The sequence below is a fragment of the Chiloscyllium plagiosum genome, unplaced genomic scaffold, assembly GCF_037043375.1.
Source record: "Chiloscyllium plagiosum isolate Xiang-an unplaced genomic scaffold, Cpla_swu_hap1 HiC_scaffold_1, whole genome shotgun sequence".
NCBI classification, from domain to species: domain Eukaryota; kingdom Metazoa; phylum Chordata; class Chondrichthyes; order Orectolobiformes; family Hemiscylliidae; genus Chiloscyllium; species Chiloscyllium plagiosum.
In genome coordinates this window covers 22,001,825-22,025,058 of record NW_028270139.1, presented here as the reverse complement: position 1 = coordinate 22,025,058, position 23,234 = coordinate 22,001,825, and the positions used below count along the sequence as shown (strand labels likewise).

Below are 23,234 nucleotides of genomic sequence, written 5' to 3'. Positions count from 1 at the left end.
TATTCAGTCTCTCCCTATAGCTCAAATTCTCTAATTCCGGCAACATCCTTGTAAATCTTTTTTGAACTCTTTCAAGTTTCACAACATCCTTCCGATAGGAAGGAGACCAGAACTGCACGCAATATTTCAAAAATGGCAAACCAACATCCTGTACAGCTGCAACATGACCTCCCAACTACTTTACTCAATGCTTTAACCAATAAAGGAAAGCATACCAAATGCCTTTTTCACTATCCTATTAACCTGTGACTCTACTTTCAAGGAACTATGAACCTGCACTCCAAGGTCTCTTTGTTCAGCAACACTCCCTAGGACTTTACCATTAAGTGGATAAGTCCTGCTAAGATTTGCTTTTCGAAAATGCAACATATCATATTTATCTAAATTAAACTCCATCTGCCACTCCTCAGCCCATTGGCCCACTTGATCAAGACTCCATTGTAATCTGAGGTAACCTTCTTCACTGTCCACACCTCCAATTTAGGTGACATCTGTAAACTTACTAACTATAATTCCTCTGTTCACATTCAAATCATTTTATATAAATTACAAAAAGCAGTGGACCCAGTACTGATCCTTGCAGCACACCACTGGTCACAGGCCTCCAGTGTGAAAAGCAACCCTCCACCACCATTGTCTGTCTTTGACCTTCAAGCCAGTTTTGTATCCAAATGGCTAGTTGTCCCTATATTCCATGAGATCTAACTTTGCTAACCAGTCACCCATGCAGAACCTTGTCGAACGCCTTACTGAACAGTTTCTGCCTTTGCTGTTGGAGTTCATGTATTTCTGGACATCCCTGGTGCATTGAGGAAAAGTTAACAAACAGTGAAATTCACAGCTGACTTTGGAGGAACCTGTGTGGGAGAGCTCACAGCACAGGAACAGTCAAGAGCATAGTTTTTAACAGGTAACCTTGCTGTAAATCTACTGTAGTAACTGGGTTCTTCCTTGATTATGTTTTATTCAGATCTATCTCTTGATTAAATTTTAAAAATATAAACCATGAGTACTAAGTTAGCCTGCAGCACTTTTTTAAGAACAAAAAGATGGTGCTATTTTCAGGATCTATAGATTGTGAAGAAGAAAAGATGGCCTTAAGTAGAGTGATATGCTCTTCCAGTCAGATGTGGGAGTTTAGGAAGAGTTTACGTGTTACTGATGATTATGTCTGTAGGAATTGTCTTTGGTTGCGAATCCTATCATATCGCATGGATTGGTTGGAGCAACAGTTATGAGGCAATGAGGAATTTACAAAAGCAAATTTACAAAAGGGTGTGATGGATGACAATTATGGAAAGGGAGAAAGGCTGTAGATATAGTGAAGTAGATAAATTAACTCCAGAAAAGGTAGATGAGGTGGCTAGGTAGTGTAGGTAGCTATCTCCATTTCAAACAAGCATGATGTTTTGGAAAATGTAGGGGGTGATGGACTCTCAGGGAAATGTAGCATAAACAGCCAAGTGTTTGGTATCTAGACTGGCTCTAATGTAGTATGGGGTACGTCGGGTTCCAAACGACTGATTGTGATAGGGGACTCTCTAGTCAGAGACATAGACAGATGTTTCTGCAGCCAACATCAAAAACTCAGATTGATGAGTCACATGAAAGATGACGAGTTACATGAGCTGACTCTTCAGAGGATATCCCTCCATTTCTTCTTTCAATCAGAGAGAGATTAAAGGACACTAATGGGCCTTTTGCTGAGATCTAGGCCCTGGTGATGAAGTCCCGCCACTAGTGAACAGCACTCTCACTCAGCTGCACTTCAAAAAAGCATGTTCCTGTTGCACAACCATGGGATTGCAAAGACCAAGGTGTCAGGCAGTCTGTTTGTTGGAGGCCACAACTAACATGGGGTGTATAGGTCCAGCTTGCACCTTCCCACCTAGAACCAACATTAAGTGAAGGTGAGAATGTGTATAGGGTATAAGCAGGTAGGGAAAGAGTTAAGTTCTGAGTTTTGTGAAATAAAAGGTTCAGCTGAGCATGACTCAGATCAGATAAGAACTTGCAGTTAACAATAGGGTGCTGGAGGCAAGGGTAATTGGTTAATAAGGTGGAAAAGTATGCATTATGTAGAGCCATTTAACAATATTGGAAGCATTCAGTATGTAAGGTCAGTTTAATAAGGTGAAAAATATGCACTATGTGAAGCCAGTTAAGGTTAAGATTCATTGTGTAACACCAGATGGCTTAATCTTTGCTACTGACACTCGCTGATTGTAACGGTCAGCCAATCAATATGTAGGTTACTTCATTAGAATGCTCCTCCCTGTAAAATAACTATATAATTCATTTATAAACTGCTCTTCCTGAGAAAACTGAGAACTCGTGTCTCTGTGCACATGGACAATCATTCTCTCTCCCTCCAGGGCCCAGAATAAAGATGAAACTAAATAAAGATAAAGATAAAACTATACTGTGTCTCTGAGCATTTTGCTTTGACTGAGGGGGGAAACGAGACGACAAAGGCCGGACTTGTATACTACCACCATGCTAATTATGTTGCCTTTCTGCCACTACAGAATGAGAAGATTTTAATCTTCAGTGTGACCAGTAAGGCAGATGGTGACACTTGGTGGCTGGGCATGAATAGATTAGAATGGACAATGCAGCAGTGGAAGTGATCACATCTGAGGGACAAGCTCTGCTCAGCTGGGGCTTTTGACTAACAACAGAATCAGTGAACAGCAGCAGCAAATTACAGGCGATACAATGAACGACCTTGAAAGTGCAGTTCACATAACTGCAGAAAGATTGGAGAGGTCCACCTCAAGCATGAAGGGAGGGGATATCACAAGCCACAGAAATGTTGTGCTTCTCCATGGACTGCAGACTCCAATCAAATGAGCCCACACAAAGCTTAAACATTGTTCGGGATGTGGCAACTTGTCTGCCTGGCTAATAGGTTGTCAGACATCCAACCCTGTCCTTACAAAGCTGCCTTGACAGTTAATAAGGTATAAGGAAGCACACTGAAGTATGGCTGGACCAGGAAAAAGAACATTGAAAAAATGTAACGGAATCGGGGATTCCATCAAAACTGCTTTCACATTTCAGCCACAGTATTTCTGAGTCAGTGGCACACGTACAGTCTTAACTCCAGATGACTGAAACTGCTGCTACACAGGTAGCACTACAAGAGCAGTATTTAGCAGGGTACTTGCAAGCTCCAAAAATGCAGAAGTTTTTGCAAAGGGTATTACAGCAATCATAAGACAGACATAGGAGCAGCCTGCCTTTGCCTCTACTGAAGTCATACAGGCTACACCACCAAGCAGTAGAAAAATTAAAAGGCACGAATAAGGTTCTGTGGTTGCACCTAAGTAACTGCTACACTGTTGTTTAGAACGTTCGGTATTTATTCAGATTACATTTATGGCATTTTCCACACATTACTGTCTTGTTCTTTCTTCGTTAGTTCATTACAAGTAATAGTCAAGGTTTTTGATGAATAATGTGAGGACATTAGTTCATGGGAAACAATCAGAAGGATGTTGAAGGGGTAGTTCAAAACCTCTCTGTATCGGAAGCAGTGTGGAGTAGTAGGAGGTAGGAGTGATTTTTGCATCATCCAGATGCAATGTTGCAAACTATTTGAATCCTTCCGGTGGCTCAGTGGTTAGCACTGCTGCCTCACAGTGCCAGGGACCTGGGTTCAATTCCCGCCTCGGGCAACTGTCTGTGTGGAGTTTGCAAGTTCTCCCCGTGTCTGCTTGGGTTTCCTCCGGGTGCTCCGGTTTCCTCCCACAGTCCAAAGATGTGCAGGTCAGGTGAATTGGCCATGCTAAATCGCCTGTAGTGTTAGGTGGATTAGTCAGGGATAAATATAGGGGGGGGTGGATTTCTCTTCGGAGGGTCGGTGTGGACTTGTTGGGCCGAAGGGCCTGTTTCCACACTATAGGTAATCTAACCTAATCTAACCTAACATGACATCATAAGCAGTTTAACTGTTGGGCAGTAAACTACGTGGCTGCCGGTGCCCTCTCAGCTTTGCAACAGGCTGCTGCTGGCTGGCTTCGTCCCCAGAGATGCAACCCAAGGCATCACAAAAAACACTTATGTTGATGTGATAGCAAAAAACTCCTCTTAGCAAAATTACGATGGACAAACTCTTGACACAAGCAGGTAAGATGGCAGAAGAGAATATTTAGTATTTTTTGACATCTCTGTCTGCGATTACTTCAGTCCCTCAATGGACACAGTACATTTACCTTCAATCTACTGTGAGTCAAGGAAGTCATGAATGCAGTGGACAGAATGTCAAAATGGAAACAATGCATTAATAACCCTCAGACCTAACAACTGAGAACAGAAATCCACAACCCACCACTCCTGAAGGCCGTACAGCAATTATTTTAAAGCACAGCAAACAGTTTAACTTTGTGAAAAACCGTGCTTATCATATCCTTGAATTTAAAAGGAAAAGTTGCCTTTCACTGCTCTGAAAACAAAAAATGAGAAATTGATATTTATCTTTCCTAGCGAAGAGGATGAAGTCAATCTCTCAGTGAAGGAAAGGGTGGTAATTTTATTAATTTTTATTGATCTAGTTAACAAAACTCAAAGTAGAAAGTCATCCAGATGGACTGGGATATATCTTACAGTTTGAGCAAAGGGTCTCATACAATGTTCCAATTCTATGGTATGTGAGGATGGTGTCAAGATATTGAGCAAACTAAAATTTCATGATTCAAGGAGATCAGTGAAGCGTATACTTGTAAATTGAAACATCGAAACAACTTGCACTCCTGCAGAAAAACAAAATCACTATACACTGTTTTAAAAGGTGGAGGTGAATTGTCAAGACCAAATAGGAGGAACTCGTTGGCGAGGATGGGATAGCAGCAATGGACCGAGCAAGGAGTAGGAAGAGCAATAAAAAATACACATTCATGAAAGCAAACAGGGAAGTGATAAGGCAAGGTGATGCAAACAAAAAAAACGATTTTGCTTGGGGAGATTCTGAGTGGCCACAGACAGCAAAACATGGAGAACGATGAAGGAGCAAAAAATGGGTGTTAAGGAAGCAAAGAGCATACAAGGAAAGAAGAGATTAGTAAGATAAAGTTAGCTGAGATTTGAAGGTCAGCAAATAATTTAAGAAGTCAATGCGATAGAGGTTGAGCTAGCTGAATGCCACAGCAATGGAGGGAACAGTTTGAGTATGGGGAGGCAGACTGTCGCATTTAAAATGAATTATGGAAGGTGGCGTCAGAAAAGCTATGACCAAAGTGGAGTCATAATGAGGCATAATGAAATAAGAAAAATCTAGGAAAGTAGCCCTTTGTAAAAATCATAATCAGAAAACAAAAATGTAATTACATTTATTGATTCTAGTAATTAAGGTTGAGAATATCCTCAAGCACAGCTGTAATGTGCCTGTGATTCTGCAGTACCAAGACACAGTCAGATTACTTACACTGATGACAAAAAAATTAAATACCAATGCCAGACCAGTTAACTAGGACACACTGTATGTTGTACAGTTGAAACTTCTACTTTTAAATAAAAACAAAAATTTTCCTTCAAGCTTAAAACAAGAAAATAATCCGCTCATAACATACTATTGAAAATTAATACCTACATTTAACCTCTAAACAGCCAAAGCTAAAAGCAAAGACAATCAAAGATTTTTGCTACTGTCCATCGATCTACCTGAAACACACACAATGTTTGGATATCAGCAACACTGCAGCATAGACCTTGTTAACTGATATGGTGGTTTTATCTGAATGGTCAGATTGGGGAAGGAGAAGTGTGTAGGAGGAGAAGAAAGAGACAAACTATTAATTATGAAATTTTATAAGCACAATCTTCAATAACACTCTCTCAACAAAAAGTTGCATGTATCTGACATTCTAATTGTGGGGTGCCCAAGGGACTTCTTCTTCAGCCCATTCCAGAAAATTGACAAAATCTCGTGGCAATTCAACAATTTCTTCCAATTACCATGTATACAGAATACAATGAATAGAAATGTCAAACATGCAGAGAAAACACTTATAATAATCACATTCAATTTAAAACTCCAATCCAAGGAGAGAATGATTCTGAGGCAGAACATCAACACAGAATTTAAATTTGTTTTTGAAGTCATAAAAACAGACTACTGCTGAATATTACAAATAAACTGTTAAGAGACTCAATAATCAACATTTGATTCTACTGTGACATGCAAAAAAACTTTGCATTTAATAATGTTAGATATGAAGTTTAGCTGTGAAATACATTACCAAATGAATACTAGTAAAAGCTTGGGAAGACTGGCCTCATTTGTTAAGATACACTGATAGCTAAAATCAAAAGAACTCAGATGAAATCCCCAGAGGCTGTGTACAAGAAACATCAAGAGATGGCTAACCACTATTCCCCAGCAATAAGTTCCCAGTGGAGATTGCTCTCTTCATTAACCTTCCCCAATATACTTCATAACTATTTCCAACGCAGCGTTTGATTTGTTCTCTTTTTTTTGAACTAGTAATTTTTAAAACATAAATACTGACAATCAGTCCCTAAAAAGCACATAGCTTCAAAAGAGGTTCTCTCTCAGAAGCTCGAAGAAGAGGATGCAAGCTCAAGTTGCTTATTAATTATATTTTCCCAAAGGTTAAGAACATGATGGAAATTCTCAACAGAAATGTAGGCACAACCTACAGTTCAGAATAAAAATCTAGGCAATAATGGATTTAGGAGTTTGTGGTTAAAGATCTGGCTAGTTAATCAAAATGTAAAACAGATACAGTATTAACGTAATATGTGATACTGCTGAGCAATCCACAACAGGCAAATACATTGGTTTTCCATCAATTCAAAACAGAAAAGCACCACTTTAGGACTTAAACGTCAAATAATACAGCATACAAATCAGTATAGCCTCATTCACATGATATAATTCTACTCTATTTCATCGATGAATTACACACAATACAGGCACTCCCAATAAATGATTGCAACTCAACGCTTTTGCTTTCTCTAAATGAAACAAAATCTTTCCAGATCCCCACAGTGCAAGTGGTAAAACACGGAACTACATGATTTTGTTTTTACAAGACTACAAGTGCTGATTGCAAACCATTTCTCCAGGTGGGATCTTATGTACCCCAAGGGTGGCCCCCATCTCTACTTTCTTCCCACAGTACACACCTACCTCGCCATCGTTCACACCTGCTTCCTGGTTTAATCTAAAAACATGAATTAATAAACCATCACCTTGGTGTGTTGGAAAATTATTCCATGTCCCCTCCCACTTTGCTTTCCCCTGACGTGTTTAAATAGCAATGGGCCAACTCAATACAAAATAAAAAATACTGCTCTTAAAAACAAAGAAAACAAATGTACAGTCTTGAAAGAGAAAATAATTATTACTAATCTGTCAGTGCAACAGGAAGGGATGATAGATGTAGAGGACAATATATTTAAAGAAAATTAAATATCAATCATCCTCTGCCCAATTCAGATAGCCTGGATTTGGAGTGTGTCAAACAATTTACTTGTGCTCCAATAACAAAATGCTCCCCTTTCACAAAAAGATTAGCAAAATAAATTGAGAAAGGAAATTGCAAACACGGTAAAATGTTGAAGCCATAGCGATGTACAGCATGGAAAGAGACCCTTCGGTCCAACTCGTCCATGTTGACCAGATATCCCTACACAATCCATTCCCACCTGCCAGCACCCGGCCCATATCCCTCCAATTCCTTCCTATTCATATACCCATCCAACTGCCTCTTAAATGTTGCAAAGTGATAACTTATTCTGTAATTTATATTTTTTTAAAAGTCTAAACACAGCAAAAGAAAATCTATTTTAAAAAAAGTTAAATGTTAGAACAATTAATCACTTATATACTACTTGCTGAATCAATACTGTGAAGTAATCCTTAATTAAATGGCAAGGACTACATTAAACAGAAAGCAGTAACTGTTCTAACAGCCCCCTACTGAATCCCTGAATAGGCAAGTGTCAATTAAAAGTTGGACAGCACTTGGATAGCGTCTCTACCACTGGGCCAAAAGGTCCAGGTTCAATTCCCACCTGTTTTGGATATGTTCCACAAAATGTCCATACAGACTGACAAAAAAAAAATCTAAACTAAAAGTTGAACTAAGAATAATAAAAATTAAAAAAGGTAGTTAGAGAGATCTACCCGAAAGTTTCAGAATAGAGAAGTACTGAAGCAGTGTACTGAGCATTAATTTCTTGTCGCTATCAACCATTCATTCTTATTTCACTACTACCTAAAAACTATTCGAATATATCCTGAGTTGTATCTCAATAAATGCTGACCCAGTAAGCAATGCTCACATCCAACGAATGAATAATAAAAAAATTTAATCTTGCAGAGATTAAAAGATGAGCTCCTAAAAACTCCATGGCTAACACTCAGCCGACAGGGCAGCAAACTGAATACGGAAAGCAGGGAGTTTGTAATTTCACTCAGCAGAACTAGGATCAGAGTTTGCTAGGGCTGCACCTCCCCATCGTGGGTGTTTTCAATGAACGTGCACTCTGAAAGCCACGTAAGTGGGATTTGTGTTCACTGGAGTCCATCATAGAGGAAGGAGTTCACAAAAATATATCTACTACCACAGGGCTGGAGGTAAACAAAACTATTTTGTGAAACTGACTTTCTCATAACTTACTGTTGAATTGAAGGAGTAGGACAAAGGGTACTGCTGTACATGCTGTCTGTAAAATGTTCTGAGGCATGTTGTGGAGACATGATCAGAAAAACAAAAATCAAAATGGTCTTGGTTAAAAAAGGGGCTCAATTAGGTGAATCCAATAAATAGGACTTAGACAACTAAACTCAAAGTATTAATGGTGGGAAGCACTGGAATAGTGAAGTCTGAAGAGGAAACATGGATGGTTGAGGATTGCAGTAGTAGGTGGGCACACTCAGACATTCCTAAATAATGTAAAATATGTAGTTTTTGTACTGCACTGTTGGAGGCTTAGTTTGGGTTCAACAGACTCTGAAGACTACTTCAAACGTAAAGATTATAAGAGTCATAAGCCAGCTATGCACAAGTTTGACAGCATTGGAGTTGAAGTGGTGAAGGTCAGGACTATACCAGCTGAAAAACTGAATAGGTTTTATAGCCAACAAGAGTAATGAAGGTGGAGGCAAAAAGGTGCTTTAACAGATTAACAACTGCAGATGCATCCTGATGAATAGAAAAGTTGCATTTCACTGGCGTACTCCTGGTTAAACAACAGGACACTGCAAACAATTTTCAGCAAGATCAAAACTTTTGTTCTTGAACGTAAAGACAGAAAAGGTAGCATTGCTAAATGTAGTATATAAAAGAGTTAGCCAAATAAGTAAAATATGTAAAGCAGCAGACAAAATAGGAAATAATGAAAAGAGAGAAAGAATAAAATGCTGAGAGCAAAGTCAAATCAGGAATAAAAATACAAAAACAATTTGCTTAGGATTACATTCAAAGTATACATGCCGAACAGCTTATTAGCAACAAATAACATAAATTGATCTTTAATGTGTTTATGGGGTGGGGGTAGAAGAGAAGAAAGGTAAGTAGGATAATGCAGCAGTATTTACCGTCCTGTGCTTCTGAAGCAGGTGCTGGTGATGCAGAGGATGATACTGGTGGATCAACTGAGGAAGGTGGCCTCCTTGCAAGAGGTGCTCCAATGACTGGAAGTGTTGCTACTTTCACTCTGTCAGGTAGATAACTTTGGTGGGGTATTGAAAGGGGTGGACCTAAATGCAGAACAGAGTTTGACTGCAAACAATTGTGTGAGAGTATCCAGTCGAGACATAGTAATAAATCAAATAGAATACTGTAAAAAAAAAACAAAAATTGTAGCAGGCCACTGATCAAATGATAGCTGCGATTTCCAATATGCCACAACTGCTTGTCTCCCTACATTACGGGCTCTAGCAAATCTTGTGGGTTAGGCTAATTTAAATATTAATGGTGGACTCCCAGGTGGGCTCAAGGTGGTTGGGGACAGGGAGCAGAAGGAAATTGTTCCAACCTTACTGAAGCAAAGTTTTAATTTTTCTTGGCACGGCATGAAACGTTTTAATTAAAATGCCATTCAAGACAGTCACATTTAGCAGTACAATGAATTGCATTCAATTACTGTGAAGAATGAATGTATCTAAAACAGAGAAAAAAAGACACACAGCATAAGCAGATGGTCCGTCAAATCTGTTCCATATTTTTGCTGCATTTAAAGATCAGAAAATCTTTAAACTGCTGCAACCCAGCAACGAGCGGCCATATCACCTTTCATGAGCAAGAAAAGCTTGGAAACTATACCAATTCAAAAGGGAAGAGAGGAAATTTAGGGAATTTTGAAGGTGACAAAAATGAGGGTTGGGATCCCTCAGGCAGCATGAGGAATTTCATACAACATCCCACATAAATTCCATGAGTTGAATCTCGGCTGGGAAATTGCCAACTTCTTTCTGCACTGCCAGAGTAGACCTACAGTAACTGCACAATAACCTGTTTCAGAGGTTCCAGCCTCTTTTTACATCGAACCCAGTTCTCTGCTTAAATAACTGATGCACGTCTTTAGGTTCTCCTCAACCAAATGTAATACAAACTGTCTAACTACACAGACATGTCGAGTCCCTTCATTACTTTAAGAAGGCTCAGTTAATGCCCTGAGACACATAATGCTTTAAAAGTTTAATTGCAGAAATTACATAAGCAATACTAGACTTTTTCAAATGTCTTTCATACATTGTTCTCAAATAGATCCTAATGTTCAACTTGTGTTGTGAAATTAAAAAGTTAAAATTATTTCAATTTATCTGATAATTTCTCCTCTCGTGCCTACCCATGCTTCTCATGCTTCCTAGTGATGGACAATGTAGGGACAGGCCATAAGAAAGCAAAGAATGGAAGCTGTCAGAGAGCAATAGCATTTGTCACTTGATAATTTAAGAATATAAAAATAGATTCAACAGTGGGCTATTTGGCCCTGCAAGCTTACTCCACTATTCAAAGCAACAATAGCTAATCTGATTGCGACCTTAACTCCACTTTCCCGACTACCTTCCATTACCCTGGACTCTCATGTAGTCCAAAAATGTACCTCAGCCATGAATATACACAATGACCCATCTTCCACTGCTCTGTGTGGAAGGTAACTCCAAAGGTTAACATGCTGAGCGAACAAATACCTCCTCACCTTAGTTATGCAGTTTGCTACAGTCACAAACAATTTCTAATAAATTTATCAAATCCCTTTCACAAAACCATCGTGACTCTCATTGATTGTATTTTGACTTTTTACATGTCTTGCTACTACAGTCTTAACCATGAAATCCTTCATGCTCCCACTGATGCCTTATTGTTATATAACTGGCCTACAGCTTCCTGTTTTCTATCTCCCTTGATGGTAGATGGGCATCATTGCTAGCCAGGTTGCCAAGCTCAAAATGCATCTAGTTGCATGGCTGAGGCAGAGGGACTGAAAATGTCAAAGATCAACCTTTCATTTTTCACTTAAATTTTTTGCCTTTATCTTTAAACAATAACTCTGTCAAGCATACAATGCAAAAAAACAGCTAATATTGAAGAATATTCAACAGAAAAAATCAAGCATAAATAAAAAACGTAAAATAAAAATGTAAAATATGAGAAAACGAAGTGCTAAAAGCAAAGGCCTTGCGACTGTTAAAGTCATTAAAATTAGTTATTTAAGTTACAAATAATTAATTTGGCAGATCACACATGCTAAGCATAGTAATTGTACTTAATTAGCACATGTTAGACAAGATAGCAGTAATGACCTTTGCCTCAGCTCTACAATAAGGGAAAAGGAAATGAACCAGGGTTTGTGTGTGGAATTTCTATCTAGTCCACTTATTCGACAGTTTTAGGCAGATACGCAACATCTAAAAGCCAACCAAAACTCCCCTTTCTGTTATGGTCTTATTTACAACTTTCTGTTGTGGAGCAATACATAATGCGAGCTCACAGTTTTAGGAGAAATGGTAGCAAATTTGAGAGAGGAGGAGAAATTACTTGTCTCAAAAAGGTGTACTGCTGCAATTTATTACCCCAGAGTGCAGTGGACAGCACAACATTGAGCAAATTTAAGGAAGTGTTAGATAGACTTTTAAATTAGCAATAGTTGAATTGTGGGAAGGGAAACTGGGGTTGATGCCAACATGACATCAGTCATGATCATAATGAATGGCAGAACAAACTCAAGTTGTCTACTCCTGCTCGTAGTTCTCATAAGGTTCTCCTTTCATGTTTTTTTGTAAATATATTTATTAGCAAATTTTTTTTAAACTTTACAAACATATAAAATTATTGAAAAATACAATCAAACAAATATCAGTATAATAAAAAAGAAAAAACACAAATTACAATACAACTACTGTCTACTAACTATTAACCTACCCTATAATACAAAACGAATCCTAACACTGTGCAAAGCAACACCAAAACAAAAGAAAGAAAAGCAAAAAAAACCCACAAAATACAGAACAGCTATGATGGGCGCAAACCTCCCAAACAAAGGAACGGGAGCATTGTATATATACCCATATTAGCTCAGGAGACCCCCTCCAGAGCCCAGGGCTTGTCCAATCTAACCATCCTGGTTAAACTCCTTTTATTTTAGCTCCTCTTTAATTTGGTTTAAGTAGTTTCCTACTTCATTGTCAATGAGAAAAGAATACGGACAAAAGGCATTGTATAACAATTTAACAAAGGAATATTCTATATAAAAACAATTTATTCGTTTTAAAATTTAATACAAAGTGCATTGTAACAAGATCTTGTAATGTATTTTTGATTTTTTTTTTGTTAAAACAACTTAGTTCAAAGCTACTGATTTATTATAGAACCTTTTATAGAATCCCCTCAGTATGGAAACAGGCTATTCCACCCAACAAATCCAAAACAACTCTCCGAAGAGCATCTCATCCTGACCCACCCCCCAACTCTATCTCTGTAACTCTGCATTTCTCATGGTTAATGCATCTAACCTACACATCCCTGAACACCACGGGTAATTTAGCATGGCCAATCCACCCAATCTGCACATCTTTGGATTGTGGGCAGAAACCGGAGCAACCAGCAGAAAAGCACGCAGACATGGACAGAACATGCAAACCCCACACAGTCTCCCAAGGCTGGAATTAAACCCAAGTCCCTGGAGCTGTGAGGAATCAGTGTTAACCACTGAACCACCATGCCAATTTAACAGAACTACAGTAATTATTGGAAACAAAAGACATTCAAAATGTCATAAAGATACATGTAACATTTTTTAAATGCTCTAAATCTTAAGGTAGGAAAATTAGCCAAGCTAAATTGCCTATAATGTTCAGGGATGTGCAGGTTGGGTGGATTAGTCAGGAGAAATGTAGAGTAATAGGGGAATGGTTGAAACTTTATTGCTGGAACAGCACAGCAGGTCAGGCAGCATCCAGGGAACAGGAGATTCGACGTTTCGGGCACAGGCCCTTCTTCAGGAATGAGCAGAGAGTGTTCAGCAGGAGAAGATAAAAGGTAGGGAGGAGGGACTTGGAGGAGGGGCGTTGGAAATGTGATAGGTGGAAAGAGGTCAAGGTGAGGGTGATAGGTCGGAGTAGGATGGAGGCGGAGAGGTCAAGAAGAAGACTGCAGGTCAGGAAGGCGGTGCCGGGCTGGAGGGATTCGGCTGAGACAAGGTGGGGGGAGGGGGGATGAAGAAACTGGTGAAGCCCAAGTTCATCCCCTGTGGTTGGAGGGTTCCCAGTCGGAAGATAAGACGCTCCTCCTCCGACCGTCGCGTTGTTGTGGTTTGGCGGTGGATGAGTCCAATGACCTGCATATCCTCGGTGGAGTGGGAGGGGGAGTTGAAATGCTGTGCTACAGGGTGGTTGGGTTGGTTCGTCCGGGTGGCCCAGAGGTGCTCTCTGAATCGCTCCGCAAGTAGGCGGCCTGTCTCCCCAATATAGAGGAGGCCACACCGGCTGCAGCGGATGCAGTAGATGATGTGGGTGGAGGTGCAGGTGAATCTGTGGCGGATATGGAAGTTTCCTTTGGGGCCTTGGAGAGAAGTGAGGGGGGAGGTGTGGGCGCAAGTGTTGCACCTCCTGCGGTTGCAAGGGAAGGTGCCGGGAGTGGAGGTTGGGTCGGTGGGGGGTGTGGATCTGACAAGGGAGTCGCGGAGGGAGTGGTCTCTACGGTAAGCTGATAGGGGAGGGGAGGCCCCTATCATTCAAGGACCGCAATTTCCCCCCCGACGTGGTCGACGGTGCCCTCCACCGCATCTCCTCCACTTCCCGCTCCTCCGCCCTTGAGCCCCGCCCCTCCAACCGCCACCAGGACAGAACCCCACTGGTCCTCACCTACCACCCCACCAATCTCCATGTACAGCGCATCATCCGCCGTCACTTCCGCCACCTCCAAACAGACCCCAGCACCAAGGATATATTTCCCTCCCCTCCCCTATCAGCTTTCCGTAGAGACCACTCCCTCCGTGACTCCCTTGTCAGATCCACACCCCCCACCGACCCAACCTCCACTCCCGGCACCTTCCCTTGCAACCGCAGGAGGTGCAACACTTGCGCCCACACCTCCCCCCTCACTTCTCTCCAAGGCCCCAAAGGAAACTTCCATATCCGCCACAGATTCACCTGCACCTCCACCCACATCATCTACTGCATCCGCTGCAGCCGGTGTGGCCTCCTCTATATTGGGGAGACAGGCCGCCTACTTGCGGAGCGATTCAGAGAGCACCTCTGGGCCACCCGGACGAACCAACCCAACCAACCTGTAGCACAGCATTTCAACTCCCCCTCCCACTCCACCGAGGATATGCAGGTCATTGGACTCATCCACCGCCAAACCACAACAACCCGACGGTCGGAGGAGGAGCGTCTTATCTTCCGACTGGGAACCCTCCAACCGCAGGGGATGAACTTGGACTTCACCAGTTTCTTCATCCCCCCTCCCCCCACCTTGTCTCAGCCGGATCCCTCCAGCCCGGCACCGCCTTCCTGACCTGCAGTCTTCTTCTTGACCTCTCCGCCTCCATCCTACTCCGACCTATCACCCTCACCTTGACCTCTTTCCACCTATCACATTTCCAACGCCCCTCCTCCAAGTCCCTCCTCCCTACCTTTTATCTTCTCCTGCTGAACACTCTCTGCTCATTCCTGAAGAAGGGCCTGTGCCCGAAACGTCGAATCTCCTGTTCCCTGGATGCTGCCTGACCTGCTGTGCTGTTCCAGCAATAAAGTTTCAACTTTGATCTCCAGCATCTGCAGACCTCACTTTCTCCCCTAATAGGGGAATGGTTCTGGTTGGGATACTCTTCAGAGGGTTGGTGTGGACTTGTTGGGCCAAATGGCCTGTTTCCACATTGTAGAGATTCTATGATTCTATGAACCTGAAATACTTGAATAACTAAAGATTATTTGTAAATTTTAGTGTTTACTCGATAGATTTGTCAATACAGGGTAAATTACACAGGGCTGTCGATTAAACTCAAACAAACATGCACCATGCATTTTCTTTCATATTCACTGCCTTGGGAAAAAAAAAGAAAATATCCCCTACCTGCACTTGTCTGGCTATTTGGAGAGGAAACAGTAACAGGCGGATTGGTAACAGGCCCTGCTGATGTTGTCATCGAAGCTCTGGATAAGGGTTGCCAAGACACAGCAGCATCGCCAGCAGGATAAGGCTGAAACGATGCTTGAATGGGTCTCTGCCCAGTTTCAGGCAATGGTTTCACATGACCGGGTAAAACACCAACTAAAGGCTGTCTGGTAGCAGGATGAATAGTCTGTGAGGTTAAATGAGTATTGTACTGGGTACTGAAAACAGGCATTGCATGATAAGAGAAGCCAGGATTAGAAGAATTGGGGGGAATACCCTGAGTAGTATTTTGAGAAGGTACACTGTAATGAACTTGACCAGGATAGTGTCCAAGATTTGGAACATAACCAACTTGCAGAGGAGTGCTTACAAATGCAGGGTCAAACTGAGGGCTGGCAGTGATCAAATTAGGACCCAAGGGAAGTGCAGTGTGCATCTGACCAGGTCCTTGAGGAGCACCCAAGGATGTAGGACATAAAGAAGGTCTGACAACGTTGTGGACAGGTGCCTGGTAGTTATTCTGGTAATAAGTAAAGTTGTATAGTCCAGCCGTGGGGGCAAGTGGTGCTTTACTTGGCACTTGCTGATGACATTCTGGAGCAGTACTGCTGTTCTGCAGAGGTGCTCCATGTCCAGTCGAGAGAGGCTGCTGCATAGACAATAAATTCGGTGTAGAGCCTGAAAAGAAAAAGGAAATATCACTATAGCAAATGTTCATGAAATAATAATTAAGTTACAAATTCTAATTTGTGAGAAATCATATCTTGGTAAATGTATCAAAAAGGTGTATTTGTATTTTTGCTATGATAAGTCCAACATGAGAGTCTTTTCTTCCTAAGTTTACAGCTCCCAAATGTTAACTATACACCATTGCATTCCAAAAATAATTTGCTGCTGAGCCACCAATGCTTGTGGCACAGGGATAGCCCTCTTGCCTTTGAATCAAAAAATTTTGAGTTCAAGTCCCAGAGACTTGGGCACATGATCTATCTCAGCTGACACGCCAGTGCAATACTGAATCAGCACTGAACTGGTGGAGATGTCATGCTTTGGATGAGATGTTAGACCAAGGCTATACATGCACCCTCTGGTGTTTATAAAACTCCCATGGTACTATTCAAGGAGAGGTAGGGATTCTCCACATTGCCTTGAGCAATATTTATCCCTCAAACACCATCACCGAAATCATATAATTTGTTTGTCTCTTCATTATATTTGGAACTAAAGTCTACACAACATTCTTTACAATGTAGTTCTTTGGGATGTTTTAGGGTTATGAATTGCATTCTGTAACAGAAGTCTTTGCTTCTTCTCTACATTAGTGATAAAAGACACCAAACCAATGCAACAAAATTTTAAAATTAATTCAAAATCTCCATACCCTGCAACTATCCAATTGCAATATCTCAAATTTAAAACTCCAAATACCTAATTTCAGTAGCAGAAGCTGTAGAGAACTTGGGCACAATTAGCACTAAAACAAATAGGATGGATTCTGGTCCTACAGCAAAGCTATCTCACAACTGAAAACAAAATACGCTGGATGCTGGAGAAACTCAGCAGGTCTGGCACTATCTATCTGTTGTATCATTTCTGAAGACAAATTATTGAACTTGAAATATTAATTTTGCTTTTCTCTCTCTGCAGGTGCTGCCAGATCTGCTCAGTTTCTGCAGCAGATTTTATTTTTGTTTCAGATTTCCATCATGTTTTTACATCTATCTCTTGACTTCTGACCTTAGTCCTACTACTAAATTTAAGACATGATTCTGATCTCAAGGGCTACATAATGACTTTATAAAATATTATGAAATAAACTGCATTTTATTGTAACAGCCCCTACTAACTCTCTTCCTCATCAAAAAGGATTGCATAGCAATCTGCCAGAGCTAATAAAGAAGCTGGACAGTATACAGCCTTTATCTGTTCAGGAGTGTACAGGTCTGTTTGTAAGACGTCCCAGGTGCTTCTGTGGGATCTCATGCACCATAATTACATCAACGAGCCGACTAATGTTATTATGGCACCTTGGCAAGAGATTAGATTAGATTCCCTACAGTGTGGAAACAGGCCATTTGGCCCAACAAGTCCACACCAACCCTCCAAAGAGTAGCCCACCCAGACCGACTCCCCTACCCTATATTTACCCTTGACTAATGCACCTAACACTATGGGCAATCTAGCACAACCAATTCACCTGACCTGCACTTCTTTGGATTGTGGGAGGAAGCCAGAGCACCCGGAGGAAACCCACACAGACACAGGGAGAATGTGCAAACTCCACACAGACAGTGCCCCGTGATGGAAATCGAACCCGGGTCCCTGGCGCTGAGAGACAGTGGTGCTAACCACTGACCCACTATGCAGAAGGATGACCACAGATAGGAGATGGAAGAGGTAACATTTTGGGTACAGGTAGTTCTCCTAAAACACTTGTTTATTAAACGCGGTTTCTCTGTAATGTGATTTGTGAATTGCCGACATTTTTTTGATAAAGCGAACACCTGTTCGCTGTTATGTGATTCTGACCCCGGGCACTAGATGTCGCAGTGGACTCTGCGTTGGCATCACGTGGCTTGTGTGCTTTCTCGTGAAGAGCTTTGCGTAAAGTATTGTGAAATGTTTGTGCTAGTGGACTTGGAAAAAGCATTGTGAAAATGGTTCTACAGCCTGAGGACAAGAAGCTGGGAGCAATCTGTTACATTAAAAATTTAAAATTGAGATGAGTGTAAAATTTCAATGGAATTGACTATCAGTAAAAGGATAGCGTTGAAGAGCAGTTTGAAACTTGGCTTTGTCATTTCAATTAAGAGCTTTTTTTCTGTCTTTTCATTTAAAAATATGTTTAAATGCTAAAGAATTTCTGCAAACTCACGGGAATCTGTTTCAGTGACTAATCACTATGCTAATCAACCATGAAAAAAAAAATACCAGTACAGGAGCCTGGACATGGTCAGTCAGCTGCTCAGGGTGGTCAGAGTCAGGAAACTCTGCATATAGTGGGCGAGGGAAAGAGAAGTGGGTGGCAGACTTACTTCTGGTACATTTGCAGAGATGTCCGAGGGGGTGAGTCAGCTGTGCAGAAGAGATTCAGGGTTAGTCGGGGTCAGATGTCAGTGAGGATGGGAATGGGGAAGATGTTGCAGGAAATGGTGGGTTCAGTAGCAGAGACAGAGTGAGTGTTAGGTATCAATGAGAAGACGGTGGCAATTTCACTGGCAGAGTGGAGAAGGTCATTGATCTTCTTCCTACATTGTGTGCATTCCTTCAGATGGTTGAGACAGCACTGGCCTGGATGGTAAGCATGATCCAGGTTGGCATGGTTCCAGTAGAATGGTATCCTCTGTTGGCCTGGGAGAAAAGGAATGTCCTACCTCTGCACAACCCATCCCCAGCATCTCCATGTCCCTACCCACAAACAGAGGCACCAATTTTCCACTGTCTGCCACGTCCAGGGCAAATGTCAGGAACCATGCATGGCAGCTCCAGACTGACAGCTCTTGTCTGAGCGCACAATATTGTTTTAAAAATGGTGCTGCACCACAGATTTTGGTCAATTCTGGGATATCCAGGACATGGAGAGTTGCTTTGGAAGTGGCACACAATATGATGGTGCTAGAATGTGTCAGAGGGTCACCAAAGGGTGGGGTAGGTAATAAATCAGGCGGGTTATGTAAAATAAGGTGATAGACATCCCCAAGCATCATGATGTGAAATCCTCCAAATATTTTGACAAAACTGACACTTACTGAAAGAAATTAAGATTCAGCCCTTGATCTATCAAGGCAGGTTTCATTCTGGGATCTGACTTGTGCAGTGTTATCATTGGATGGGATCAGAAGACTGGTTAGAATGTAGTGCAGCCAGCTGGTATAGATGCCAATCGAGAGTAATCAGCTGAAGATTCTGATGAATTGCACCATACAGTACTATATTTGGACTGTGCGCAAGTTTGTGTTAGGCTAACTACTGTTTTTGTTTCAATTTTTACTGGTATTTTTGCTGGTTCGCCCAGAACCCTATTTTTCCCATAGGCCCTTTCCTTTCTATTGTATGATTTTCCATAACATGGCATCACACAGGATCGTGACAACTCAGTTATAGGAGAACTACCTGTACCTGCCCTTTAATAAATGTACAGATGTAACTGAATGAATGATTGATATGAAATACCCTCCAGGCCCTAAAAATAAAGTATATAAAGAAACAGTAGGGTTCTTGTGACAATGTGGTAGTGTCCCTACATCTTTGCCAGAAGACCAATTCAAAATCCACCTGTGCCATATTAGTGTTATAGCTTGTCTGAACATGTTGTTTGAAAACATATATTAAAAAACTCAAGAAGCAAAAAGCACAGGCAAAGGGAGAAGGCTCTTTAGGATTTCCAGCTTAAGTTTAATGTCAGCCTAAAGTTGTGGTAGGGGTCATTACGCAGGCATTAGAAAGCAGGCCCTTCTGTGCCCAATTTGTGATCAATAGATGCTCATAGCAGTCTCAGGTCATGTATTCACTATGTTTAATCTGCTTGTGCTATATTTGAACTGTTGCTTCTCAAAAACTACTTTAAGCCACTTGTGACTCCAACTGTTTTGATTAGTCTGTTACTACAGATTAAAATGTTTCAGTGTTCTGAAGTAAGAAAAACAGAGGTAGGAGTTAGAAGCCATGATTTATTTGGTTTGTAGAGAATGAAAGTTATTTGATCAGAAAGGACAAAACAAAATTGAGCGAAGCCAGAAGTATAACAGTGTTGACGGTTCACTGGAGTAGTTGATAGATAGATAGCCTGTCTTAGCAAATCAGCTTACCTGGGGCGAAAGATGTCCAGAGAATTTTTACATAGAGTTAGAAGAGGACACAAGCCACAGAATCAGATCAGTCAGGCCAAACAGTCCTTGCTAGGGTTTATACTCTCGGTAAAAACAATGACTGCAGACTCTCCTCCCATCTTTTCTTATTGAAATCAACAATCACCAAACCCATTCCGTCTCCTTTAAAAGCTTGTTGAGCTTCCTCTCAAATGCTATTCACTTTAGTCACTCTTTCTGGTAGCAAGTTCCACATACTCTTATCACTCTACATAAATAAGTTTCTCCTGAGTTGGATTTCTCAGTGACTACCGATAGCCTGAATAGTCGTGCTGTTTCCCCACAAGACGATACATTTGTTCCATCTCTATCTAAACTTCTTATAGTTTTAAAAAACCTCTAATATTTCACTCTTCAATTTCATTGTTTTCCAAGAGAGAATAGACCCAGTCTGCCAATCATTGCCTGATATGTAGACCCATACATTTCTGGTACCATCTTTGCAAATCATCTCCACATCTTCTCCAGTATCAGTACAGTCTGTTCTGATATATCTTGATATTTTCATTCCAGTGCGATCCCGCATTATAAGAAAATCGTATAATAGCAGCACCATTTAAACTATTGGGATCGGAATCGCATTTTAGTCAATACAGGTAAGGAAAGTTTGTGCTCTATAAATAATGGTCTAAATTCTTCAATCGCATTATTGCCAATTCATGTTGAAGTAATGTGAATTATAACAGAACCGATTATATATTCTCTGTACCATAGTGACCAAAATGGCACACAGTATTTGTGCGGTCCATCCAAGGTGCAATACAAATTAAGCCTAAACTTTTTATTCAATTCTATCTCTCTGGAAATAATGCCTCATGCTTGATTTGGACTCTCTTTCTCAAATACTTACAACCTTTAGCCCTTGGAGAACTAGATACCTACATCACAGAAAGCAGGGCTTGGGATGAACTGCATCAGGATCTGCTTGGGAGTAGATCAATACCAGAATTGCTCAAAACACCCATTAAAACTAAGATTGCAACTACTGAAGGTGTACATATAAAGTTCACACTAAATCTGTGTTGAAAGGTTAGCCCTTTGTATTGTTTTAATTGCAATTGCCTGAACCCCAATCAGTGAATGCTCTCATGAATATATTGTGGAAGTTGACAGGAACGGTGAGACTTGCTTTTCTGCTCACATTGAGTCAGGGAGGTGCCAACCCTGCTGAGCAGAGGCTGGAGAGGATAGTTGTAGCAACAATACCATGTTAATCAGTGCTAGAGTTGGTTGCTGCTGTGCATCAGGTCTCCTCCCCTCCACTTTTCCACTACAAAGATGGTGGGAGACCTTTTGAAGATAATCTATTGTTGAATCTGGTTCTTCCATCACCATCCTTCATGATCCCCAAAGGAGGACAAACTTTGATGACTCAGAGGTACAAGTTCTCAAGTCTGTGCCAGATATATTTGGAATGAAAAAAAAATTGCAGAAGAAACGAGGCTAGACCTGAAGATACCAACAGACTGACTGATACATGCTCACTACTCTTACTCAGCTGAGATGATACTATACATTCAAACCACCAATGAATTTAAAGCAGAAAATTGTTCATAAACACCAGACATTGCAAGACTGGTTTGAGGATGCGGAAAAGAGCTGCAAACAAATGTTTGTTTCATTCAAATTTCTGCTAATTATGTGCTGAAATAAACATTAAAATTACCAAGTGACAGTAAACCTGACTTTTTTATGAAATTTCAGTTTGCAAGAAAGGGAGAGAATGTGTGAAAGTTTACAAGATTCACGAAAGTGAGAGTGTGAATGTGACTGTTTAATGTGCCCATTTTGATAAAAGATTGCACACCCCTAACTGGGATTGAAAAATGCATTATTTTAAGTTAAAAATGCTGTTATTATTTTGTTTTCATTAAAATGTACTTATCACAGATTCATATGTACTTCTCTGTACTGAAGAGCATTTCAAAAAGAAAAGAAAAAAAAAGATCTTTTAGCCTTGAAATTATGTTGACTCAGACATCTGGTCGAAATTCAATTTATATCTTTTCTAAACACTTTACACTCTTCAGCAAGGTCACAATGGACTCTATTTCTCTCTTAAAAAATAGAGATGATGACTTTCCACAGTCTGCAAGAATTCTGATAAAGCTGCCAAATCTTAGCTGCACTAAGAATTTAAAATATTAAATGGAGACGTCAAGTGCTATAGCACAGGGATAATTTGAACTGAGGCTTCAGATTTCAAAGACTTGCCCTTAACCTTTCAGGCCATTAGTGATCTTCGAAGACAAAGTGTTTAAAGACAGAAGCTATGAAAGATACCAAATTAACTGCATGCAGTTTTGCCTCTAATGCAAAAATACCAAGTAAAACCAAGCCTACACATCATTGTGTCTGAGACAGGAACTGATGGAATAAATGAATGGGAGTGATCATTCTAGGCACTCGAGAAGGGAAACTTTGCCTGAAATTTATGAAGATAATCAAATTTTCATTTAAAAGAAACAAACATAAAGAAGTCAGGTTGGTTCTGATGTTTCAGGGAAGAAAAGTTTAGGGAAAATAAATTGAACGTTGACAATAATTGCTGGATCAAGAAACTTGAGTTTGAGGTAACTTTGAAATAAAATATCAGAGATGATTTAACAGTGACTTTTTATAAATATTGTAAAAAGATTATTAAACTGAAGAACAAAAGAAGTGACCGATTGAAATTAAGTAGGAACATTTGAATTTGTTTTAAAGATTGGATTGGACAGAAAATGTCCTCCAGGCTTTCAAACAAGGCCAAATAGTTTTCAATGGGGATGCT

The 23,234-nt window shown here is 40.6% G+C and overlaps 1 protein-coding gene across 5 annotated transcripts in view; it reads right to left on the bottom strand.

Moving 5' to 3' along the window:
- LOC122553760 (protein transport protein Sec24B-like) overlaps nt 1-23,234 on the bottom strand; it is a 131,644-nt gene that overhangs the window by 84,862 nt on the left and 23,548 nt on the right. For 3 of the 5 annotated variants that reach the window (XM_043698060.2, XM_043698051.2, XM_043698070.2), the window contains 2 exons: nt 15,552-16,271; nt 9,569-9,730 (listed from right to left, as the gene is read on the bottom strand). In XM_043698060.2, coding sequence (XP_043553995.1) covers nt 9,569-9,730; nt 15,552-16,248 — 859 coding nt within the window. In that variant the 5' untranslated portion in view covers nt 16,249-16,271. The remainder of the gene's footprint in view (nt 1-9,568; nt 9,731-15,551; nt 16,272-23,234) is intronic. The other 2 variants (XM_087980220.1, XM_043698078.2) reach the window with 1 other exon arrangement.